General features: G+C 41.2%; 1 protein-coding gene across 6 annotated transcripts in view; it reads left to right on the plus strand.

Moving 5' to 3' along the window:
* TCAIM (T cell activation inhibitor, mitochondrial) overlaps positions 1-11,141 on the plus strand; it is a 98,243-nt gene that overhangs the window by 60,451 nt on the left and 26,651 nt on the right. For all 6 annotated transcript variants that reach the window (XM_053904140.1, XM_019418531.2, XM_019418527.2 and 3 more), the window contains 5 exons: positions 1,128-1,250; positions 4,516-4,613; positions 4,893-4,984; positions 8,202-8,434; positions 9,016-9,147. In XM_053904140.1, coding sequence (XP_053760115.1) covers positions 1,128-1,250; positions 4,516-4,613; positions 4,893-4,984; positions 8,202-8,434; positions 9,016-9,147 — 678 coding nt within the window. The remainder of the gene's footprint in view (positions 1-1,127; positions 1,251-4,515; positions 4,614-4,892; positions 4,985-8,201; positions 8,435-9,015; positions 9,148-11,141) is intronic.

Below are 11,141 nucleotides of genomic sequence, written 5' to 3' on the forward strand. Positions count from 1 at the left end.
ATCTGGGCACATTGATTCACCTCACGGTTCCCAGCTCACTAGCATGATTGGCTTGCCCTTCCCCCGACAGTAATCTGCCTGGAAACATCTGACACGTCTCTCAGGTTCCAGGTCACATATCACCTGTTCCACAGACTCTTACAGACAGAATTCATTCTTCCTCTGTTCTCGCAAAGGCTCATCTATCCTAATTTTTTATCTCTGTATTCCTTAGTAGGTGTGTCTTCCTTTACACGGCGACTTTATCTTCCTTATATCTCAGCACAGCACAGTATCAGGCATTGGATAAATGCAGAAGATTTTATTGGTTTCAAGATTATCAACTTTGATCATTTTTAAAATGTCTCTTCTGCCAGCACCTCTTAAATCCTACTCTAGTTTTGATAACTTCCTTTGTATATAAAAAAACTAAATTTTAATTATGCTAAACCTGTTGCTGGATTTCTAGAGATGGGATAAAGATTTCAAACGTCAGGATACTTCAGAATCAGTCACATGTGCTACGCCTTTCAGTAGGCTGCACTAGCCCGTCACTCACACACATCAGCCATGTCCATGTGAGAGGGCAGAGCTACACTTCTAACCAGAGCAGATGGGCAAACTAATAAGGTGAAAGAGTCAGACTCAGAAGGCACAGCTAATGGTGCTGGTGACATTGAGAAGGCAATGCCCGTGGCTGAAGGAACTTGCAAAGATTACTTTGTGGGTTCTAACTGTGTAGACTCCAGCTCCTTCCTTAGTTTAATCTTCATCATTAATTCCCTGAGCTCTCAGTGTTTACTCCCCCATAGCTCTATCCAAGGCCCGCAGTGGCCAGACCTTACCAGTCCAGTTTTTGTTTTTGTTTTTACCCCAGAGTCTCCAAAAATACCTGTCTGTTTACTCCCCTGGGGCTCACTGCCACCTCCTTTGCTTCCACCTTACCACATGCCCCGTCCACTCTGCTACTGTGGGCTGTGCTCGACTCTTCCCCACCTGGTGTTTTGCTTATAATTTGGTAAAGGCTTGGTTGGAAACTCAGTTTAATACTGGGGCTACTTTACGGTAGTGCTTATATCTTTTAGTACTAGAAATATTTGCATTATAGTCAGTATTACAAAGTGTGTATGTCTGTTTTTTCTTTCCAGATCCTGGTTAGATAACAATGGGAAAAGTGCAGTTAGAAAGTTGAAGAACAGTTTGCCACTTAGAAAAGAACTAGATCGTCTAAAAGATGACCTGTCTAATCAGCTGCAGCTCTCGGACATCAGGTAACAAAGGCAGAGCCTAATTTGGAGATGGGAGTAAGCAGGTGCTACCTATTGGTCAAGCTTTCCAGCAGTTAGATATTTGCATCTTGAATTTAATTATTCTGATTACTAAATAATCTTCAGTCATCTTTTTCAGAAATTGTCAAATGTTCATCTATGTAAGAAAATGATCAATTTCTTGCTGAAAACAGTGAACTAAAGTTTAGATACTGACATTTTTAGCATAGCAGTTTAATTTTTTAAAGTAATGTTTATAAGAAAAATATCTATTCCATATGCACATAATATATAAAAAATAATTATTCCTCCATCATGTGAGATCAGTATCCAAGTTTAAAATGAAGGGAGAGAGAAAATGGGTGTTGTATTCTCGGTTCCATGTTTTATAACATGACCTTTTTTAATATATATATAATTTTTTTGAGACAGAGAGCACACACTAGCAAGGGAGGGGCCGAGGGAGAGCGAGAGAGACAAAGAGAGAGAGAATCTTATGCAGACTCCATGCCCAGCCCAGAGCCCAATGTGCGGCTCAATCTCACGATCGTGAGATCGTGACCTGAACTGAAATCAAGAGTCTGACTGACTGAGCCACCCAGGCGCCCCAACATGACTTTTTAAAGAAGCTTTCATTAACCTGGAAATTGCAGGTACATAAAGATACATGTAGGTGTTTATTATAAAAACAGATTTAACAGCTGTTAAAATGGTAAGGAAGAGAAAGGGCAGGGCCTGGTGGACTCCCCACCAGGGAGGACTCCCCATTAGGAGAATTCTGAGAAACTGTTGTGAAACATAAGAGACTCCTAAAAACTGAGAACAAACTGAGGGTTGATGGAGGGGTGGGAGGGAGGGGAAGGTGGGTGAGGGGCATTGAGGAGGGCACCTGTTGGGATGAGCACTGGGTGTCATGTGGAAACCAATTTGACAATAAATTTCATATTAAAAAAAAAAAACTTGTGCAGTGTGACGCTTGGACATTGCTATTACTGTTTCTTGTAACCTGCTTTGTTGTTTTCAACCCTGATTAACAGGATGCTTTTTCTTCTTTCCAACTGAAATGATTCTTTGGGTACCATAATAGCACCTTTTCTTTGTGCCTGCCCGGTATTGATAAGACGTGTATGTTCTGTTCTTGTATGTTCAAATCATAGTGGGTTTTGGGTTTTTTTTCAAATCATAGTTTTATAAGAGAATTCAGATTTCAAGGAAAACGTGTGGACTTGGGGTGTGTGGGGTGTTGGGTTTTGTGCTGATAGCTGCTCTTTGATCATCAGGTCAATATTTTTAGGCCCTGCTTTGTTTATAGGGCATTCTTCCAATTCCACAATCTAGTAGCACGGACTTTTCTAGCTCCAGCCGAATAACAAGATCCCTTTTAAAAGTTTGTAAAATAAATTCCTGTACATAAAAGTAACTTTTTCTAGTGCAAATTCTAAATGATCTATCAAAGAGACTGGGATTAGGAAAATAAAAGGATTTTTTTAAGGATTTCTTAAACATAAAAAGAAACAAGCATTATGTTACAATATGGTGTAGAAATTTCTCAGCTTTGATTTTTACCATGGTAAATATCAATAAATATAAGCCACATAAACAAAAGCTCTTGGGGGTTCTCCATTTTTCAGAGTGCAAAAGCGTTCTGAGACCGAAACATTTGAGGACCATGGGCATGATGGCTTTCCAGTATTAGAAAATTACCCAAACCTCCAAAAGATGGAGGCATTGCAACCAATGACGTTTCTAACTATTCAGCCTGTGTGAAAGACCCTTTGTTAATAGGAACTGTATTTAGTAGCTCTATCACAGTGTTAATTTTATTTGAAATGACATCTTCTTCAACTGTGGGCTAAAGGAAAATTTTTGAAAATTGGTTTAATCTTAACAGAAATGACTTTCATCAGAATCAGTGATAGGGTGAAGAAGGAACCTAAGTTGTTTGAGCACGTGTTTTGAGAGTCTTACTCCTTCACATATATTCTCCCCATGATTTATGCTGTGCTGGAGGAGGTGATCCCACTTTGCATGTATGGAAAGGAAACCTTAGTAAGGACAGAAGCAACTTGTTCAAGGTCACAGAGCTAGTAAGCCACGGAATTAGAATTCACAGGTGGGTGGGTGTTCAGACACTGCTAAAGATCGGTGCTATATAATATATATTATTATATAATAATAATATATTTACATATTACATTTGCACACCAGTGCCTCTGTAACATCATGTGAACATCAGGTTCCATCTTGTCACTAAGATTTAGTGTTCATTTATAAAATAAGTAGATCACATGTCATAAAAATCACTTAGTCCAGAATAAGATAAAAAGAATCTGATAAACCTAACTGGAATTCCTAATTAGAACTTAAACCCAGAGGCCCCCAGGTGGCTCAGTCAGTTAAGTGTCTGAATTTGGCTTAGGTCATGATATCATGGAGCATGAGTTCGAGCCCCACATTGCACTCTGCACTGACTATAAGGAGCCTGCCTAGGATTCCGTCTCTCCACCTCTCCCATCTGCTCTCTTGCTCTCTCTCTCTCTCTCAAATAAAAAAATAAAAAAAAAAAAAAACTTAAATCTAAAACAAAATCATCATCTTTGAGTGACGTGGAGATGGAAAAGATTTTTTTTAAGTGTTTCCTATTTCATTCTCTTCTTTTTTTTTTTTTTATTTTTTTAAACTTTATTTTGAGAGTAAGAATGACCCATGACCTGTGCTGAAATCAAAAGTCCGATGCTTAACCAACTGAGCCACCCAGGGGCCCCTCATTCCCTTATTTTAAAATAGAAACAGCATAGTGTATTTGCTTGCTTTATTTGTTTGTTTGTTTGTTTGTTTTATTTTATTTAAAGAGAGAGAGAGAGGGTGAATGGGGAGGGGCAGAGAGAGAGAATCTTAAGTAGGCTCCACACTCAGTGTAGACCTAGACTTGGAGCTCTATCCCATGACCCTGGGACTGTGACCTGAGCCAAAATCAAGAGTCAGACATTCAACCAACTGAGCCACTCAGATGCCCCTGTATTTGCTTGTTTTAAATCTTTGGATACCTGAACATAGTAGTAATATTTTTACCCTCTGGCCAACCATTCATTTTCCATATGGTTGTTTCATAAAATAATGAGCTAGTTGGAAAACACGACGACTTGAAAAAAGCATTCGCAGGAATTAATTCTCTGTCTTTCATAGGAATTAAGCAGCTGGGGTGAATGCGCGGCTCTTCCCTCAGGGATGCCTGCTGCTAACGTGCCTTTGTGCTCTGGTGTCCTAGGTGGCAGAGGGGCTGGGGCATCGCCCATCGCTGTAGCCAGCTTCACAGTTTAGGCCGCCTAGCACAGCAGAACTTGGAAACACTTAAAAATGCAAAAGGTAAACAATTTCCATTTTCTTTTCAAATATCACACCGCTGCTATACACATCTGTAACTTGTGGAGGAAAACTAAGTGTTAAAAATCCTTACAGATGTGACCATATCACAGCTGAATTTTTAAATGTGTTCCTTTGAATAAAACAGCAACATAAAATTAGCCTTTAAGCTTCTACCTAATTTAATCCTGAATTTGTATGCTAAGTTTAAGTAATTATTTGCACAGTGGTGAATGAAGCATCTCTGGACAGTGACCAAAGGGTTTGTGTTTTTATCATCAGGATGTACAATAATATTTACAGACCGCTCCGGGATGAGTGCAGTGGGCCATGTGATGCTAGGAACAATGGATGTCCATCATCACTGGACAAAAGTAAGGAAGAGTTTAAAAGCAAAAGAATCTCTGATTTGTCATAGATATACGCTTGTCTCAAACTATGTTGTTACGTCAATGAACTAAAAAACAACTGGAATCATAGTTTCGGCTGTTTTCAGATTAGGTGTTTACTATCATGTACTTAAAATACTTAGGGGCCTGATTTTTAAGTCAGTTTTTATTTGGAAATTTTGTAGTCTTTCTGAGGCACCGCCTAAAAGGCTTGCATTCTATTGTTTTGGTGTTAACAGATTTACTGCGCTATAATTGACATACAATAAATTGCACAGATGGTATATAATTTGATGAGATTTAACCTGTATAAATAGCCATTACCACAACAATATAGTGAACGTATCCATCACCCACAAAAGTGTGCTCGTGTCCACTTGTAAGCCCTCTCCTCCATCCCACCACCCTCTCCACAAACAACCTCTGGCATGCTGTCACTGTAGATCAGTTTATATTACTAGAGTTTTCTATAAGTGGAATCACAAAGTATATACTTCTCTTTTTTGGCGGGGGGGGGGGGGCGGGTTCTGTTTTCTTTCAGTCAACATAATTTTTTTCAGATTCATCCATGCTGTTGCAGGTATCAAGAATTTATTCCTTTTTATTGCCATGTAGTTAGTATCTGATCATCTAAATCTACCCCAGTCTGTTTATCCATTTACCTACTGATGGACATTGAGCTGTGTTAGTTTGGGCTGTTGGAAATAAAGCTGCTAGGAACATTTGTCCATGAATAGTTGGATCACATGTTAGGGCATTTTACCTTTTAAGAAACTGCTAAAATTTGCAATGGTTGTCTTTAGTTTTAGCTGTTCTACCACGAGTATGGTTCTATCTCATGTGAGTTTCATTTGCATTTCCCTAATGACCCATCATGTTGAGCATCTTTTCATGTGCTTATTTGCCATCCACGTACTTGCTTTTGTGAAGTGGCTATTCAAATCAAATATTTGGTAGAAAATATTTGCAAACCACATCTCTGACAAAGTCTGTATACCTAATGTATAAAGAACTCTGAAACTCAACAGTCAAAAAAAACCCAAAACAATCCAAAAACAAAAACAAAAGACATGAACAGGTTTGTCACAGAAGGTGACCTACAGATGGCAATTTTTTTTGAATGGCTAAGATGAAAAGTAATGACACCACCAAATTCTGGCACTTGTCACTGGTGGGGGTATAGAGCGCTACAGGCAGTCTGGAAAAGAGTGTGATGGTACACAACTAAACAAGTGTGACCATATGACCCAGCAGTTGCACCCTTGGGCATTTGTGCTAGAGAATTGAAAAATTATGTTCCCACAAAACCTGTACATAAATGTTCATAATAGCCAACAACTAGAAAAACTCTAATGTCCTTCAGCGTGTGAATGTTTAAATTGTGACACATGTGTACAACAGAATGTTACCCAACAAAAAGAGGGAATGAACTACTGATACCAGCCACAACTTGGGTGGATTGGCACAAAAGGACATTGTGCTGAGTGAAAAAAGTCAGTATCAAAAGACTACATACTGTGTGATTCCATGTACATAATGTTCTTAAAATAAAATTGTAGAAAGAACAGGTTAGTGGTTCCCAGGGGTTGGAGAGTGAGGGACTCTCCCCGCCGTGGTCCGTGGATAGTGCATGGGCAGGCATGCAGGATCCACAGAGTGGAACTGTTCTGTATCTTGACTGTGGTCATGGCACGTCAGTCTACACATGGGATACAGTTACATATACACACATACACCGCCCCGCCCCGCATACCCACACCCGAGTGTAAGTAAAACTGATAAAGTCTGAAGAAGGTCAGTGGATTGTTTTCAATGTCGGTTTCTCAGTTGTGATAGTATACTGTAGTTTTGTTAGATGTTACTGTTGGGGAAACTGTATGAAAGACGTTCTGTGAAAATAAAAAGTTTTTAAAAGGTAGCTACCATTCATACATGGATAACGCAGTAAGAGAAAAAAATGGGAAAAGTGGGTAGGGAAATTATTTTCACAAAGTGTTAGAAATACGTTACAGATAACTTGTGTACCGCTATTGCTTTATCATCGCAGTTTTTGATGCCTTTCGACGCCTCTGCGAGTTGTACATCCCCAGCTCTTTACGTCAAGTCTGAGTCCTCAGTGCAGCATCCCAGGGCCTTCCCCAGTCCAGCCGCGCCCGCGTCTTCAGCCTTTTCCTTTCCACACGCGTGCCACACTCCAGCCACACCAGACTCCCCCTTGCCATGCTTCCGTCTTTACACGTGTTCTTCTTTCTACCCCCAAAACACTTCCACAAGTATCTAACTCTTGCTAAATCCCGGTTGTCTCTTCAGCTTTTCAGACTGGTCACATTAGACTTCCTTAGAAACCTTTGCTTGAACCTCTCCCCTGTGTCCACTCATGTTTACGTGGCACTTAGTACAAAGAATCCTGGTTCTTGTTTTGTTTCCTTGCACCCCAGCTGAAAAGCAGGGCCCGCCTTTTATAATCTGTATACACAGTTTAGTGCTTAAGTACATGGTAGGTGCTCAGTGATATTTATTGCATGTAATTGAGTTTTGTTGGAATTAAAAGTAAATTCTGAAGAAATATACTTGGAGGGAACTACATGTACTTTATTTCCCAGACCCTTCTTTATTAGACCATATAATCATTTTAAACTAATTTGAGATTCTTACCTGATTTTTTTTTAATTTTTTTTAAATGTTTGTTTTTGCGAGAGGCATACAGAGCACGAGTGGGAGAGGGGCAGAGAGAGAGAGAGAGAGAGAGAGAGAGAGAGAGAATTGGAAAGCAGGCTCCAGGCTCTGAGCTGTCAGCACAGAGCTCGACATGGGGCTCGAACTCGCGTCTGGAGCCGCGAGATCATGACCTGAGTCAAAGTCAGACGCTTAACCAACTGAGCCACCCGGGTGCCCCACTTACCTGATTATTTAAATGTTAGTACTTAGGACTTATTTTTATTTGGAATGTATTTCTTTTTTTCTGCAATCTCTTCAGTCCTATCTAAAAATTCCTAAGATTTATAGTGGGTTGTTTTGAATATTAGTATTTCCAGCCCTACATTAAGTCATAGTACTTATTTGAGCTTTCCTTCTAGAAAAACAATTTTGTTAAAATTTCTCAATACCACTAATTGGAATCCTAACATTGTTTTATGTTTTATGTTTACTTAGTTTTATGTTATTAAACTGAGTATTTCTTTCATTTTTTTAAATACCGTAGCTTTTTGAAAGATTGCCAAGTTATTTTGACCTTCGGAGGAGGCTGATGCTGTTAGAAGACCAAATAAGCTACCTTCTAGGTGGCATACAAGTGGTTTATATCGAAGAGTTGCAGCCAGTATTGACACTTGAAGAGTATTACTCTCTTCTCGATGTGTTCTATAATCGGCTGTTGAAAAATAGAATACCCTTTCACCCTCGAAGTCTACGTGGTTTAAAAATGATCCTTAACAGGTAAATATCTAAAATAAGAATTATTTTTATTCTTTCACTTAGATGTGTTGTGTGTGTAGGTAGATTAAATTGTTTTGTGTTTCACTGTGTGAGTCTTAGGAACTAAAGAAAAGAATGTCGCTCCTGTTAGCAGCACTCTCTACACATTAAAAAAGCCAACATGAAAGGATTGAAGGATTGAATCTCTAGAACATTTTTGAAATACATTGCCACTTCAAGGCAAAGTCAATCCTGTGGAAAACTTTATAGCGTTAGACTAATTTGAATCAGTAGCCCGTGTTTGTTGTACACACATTGTTTTCACAGCCTGTGCTTGCTGTTTAAGAGCACACCTCACCGTCTAGTGGGCTACTGCCTCCATTTACAGGTGAGGGTGGCCATACAGTGAGGAAGAATGCGGTTATCCTGAAAGTGTCTCTTTGGGGACAGCAAAAGTTAAAATGTAATTTTGCTATACTTTTAAAATGGATTTTCTTGAAAAATTCCCTTATCACTGATCAGACTAATAACATGTTTTCTTTGGGGGCAGAGTGGGGGATGAGAGATCAGTGACTTTTCCTTTTGTGTATATTTCATTACAGTGACAGATACGCTCCAAGCTTGCATGAACTCGGGCACTTTAACATCCCAAGCCTCTGTGATCCAACAAAGCTCCAGTGGTTTATTCTAACCAAAGCCCAACAGGCAAGAGACAACATGAAGAGGAAAGAAGAGTGAGTGCTATGAACCCTCTGTCGCTTCCTACCAGTCAGTCTATTAAACATTCAGGGGCGCCTGGGTGGCTCAGTTGTTAGGCGTCCGACTTTGACTCAGGTCATGATCTCACAGTCCGTGAGTTCGAGCCCTGTGTTGGGTTCTCTGTTGTCAGCACAGGGCCTGCTTTGGATCCCCTCTCTCTCTCTCTCTCTCTCTCTCTCTGTCCCTTCCCTGCTCGTGCTCTCTCTCATTCAACCATAAACATTAAAAAATAATAATAATAAATAAATAAAAATTTGAATATTCAGAATTCATAAATATGGGACATAAAAACTGTATTACACTTAGAAAATCGATTCATTGGTGCATAGTCCATGTTTACTTATCCCCCACCTTATTCTGCCAGGAATTGCATATGGTGTTTCCTGATATAAGAGTCTAAATTACATTACCACCATGTGCCTCAATTTGAGGAGCAAGACTTGTTAATATAAAAAGTCAACTCAAGAGCAGAATGAAGATAAGAGTATCAGAAAGAAAGATGACAGGCATGTTTTCTGTTTAAAACTTTGAGACCTACTGGTGCAAAGCAAACTTCGTCTGAATTTAAGTAAAGGAGAAGAGATTACAAGTAAAAAATTGTTGCAGTTCATAAGCAGTCCTGTATCTGTGTCGTTTGTATCTTTGAAGGAATCTTAGCCAACAGTTTCCTGTTTTGTGGCCAGTGGATACTGCTTAATAATGTTTCTACTATGAAGAAAGGAGGATATTACACTCAAAAGAGGGTTGTTTTTCTAAAGATGTTGGCAAAGGAGGTTTGGATACTGAGAAGTCATTCATTCATTCATTCATTCAGTCAGTCAGCTGTCATTTGCCATGACTGAAAGGTGCCATTGATAGAAAGATGGAGGCCGGGTCCCTGCCGTCCTGGAATGTGTTTCTGGTGGGAGGTGCGAGCGCTGGGTAGCTGGGCCAGGGTGGGGCTGAGTGAGAAGCACCAAGGCTACTGCTCCCCGAAGGCCACGGAGGCCCAGAGAAGGCGGCTGCACGTGTCCGGGGAGGCAGCAAGGAGGACGGAGACTGGCACCCGGAAGGTAGAGGTGACCGTTGAGCCGTGTACCGTTGGGGCATTGGTTCCAGGTTTTCCTGTCCTGCCACCTGCTCACCCCCTCCGTCCCTACCAGTTGCTCATTCAGAAGAGATCGAGGGTGGCAGTGGAGGAGGGCCACGGAAGTCATCCCTTTGACAAGAAATAACGGGATCGTTTGCGTATAAGAACTAAGTGAAGGAGCTGCATCTTTGTTTGGCTTGTGGGGTTGGTGACAGCTGCGTTGGCACAAACACCCTGCTTCCTGACTGGGTGCTCAGCCTCCGTGTTTGTGATGTGATTTTCTCAGTTGTGAGTCAGCTTGAACCCTCGGGAGCAGCCCTGACCAGCCTGTCATCGTCAGGGCTGACAGTTTTGTTGGCTGCACTGTTGCTGCTGCTTCTGTTTTCTCAACGGCCACTTAACAGGTTCAGTGTATTGCTACCAGGTTTTGAGGAAGTCAAGTAAAAAGAAATGCAGTTCACATAGGTTAGCTTTCGAAAGTTCCATCCTACCAGTGAGTCGGGTCAATACAGTGACCATCAGAGCAGCCAGAGTGAGTTACTCTGTGAGAAGCCCAGTCGGGGCTCGTCAGCGGCCTGCAGGCCAGGACCCCCTCCACTCATCCCTCGCTCACTTTGCCCCAGCCGGCTGGCCCTTGCCTGCAGCGCCTCTTCCCAGTGTCCTCCCGGTTTGCCCTTCACCTCCCTCTGGGTCTCAGCTCGCATCTACCTTCTTTCTGGGTGAGGTTTTCCCTGGCGGTTAGCGGAACCAGCCCCCTCCCCTGCAGCACCCCCTCCACATCCCCTGGTCTGCCTTGCTCCCTCGAACTCCCCACCATCGGCCTCTGACAAGCTCTTTTCCTTATTTATTCAGTGCCTGTGCCCACCCAGACAGAATGTGAGTACCACAAGGGCAGGGACT

This window comes from Panthera pardus, unplaced genomic scaffold, assembly GCF_024362965.1.
Source record: "Panthera pardus isolate Hobbes unplaced genomic scaffold, ASM2436296v1 HiC_scaffold_16, whole genome shotgun sequence".
Classification (NCBI taxonomy): domain Eukaryota; kingdom Metazoa; phylum Chordata; class Mammalia; order Carnivora; family Felidae; genus Panthera; species Panthera pardus.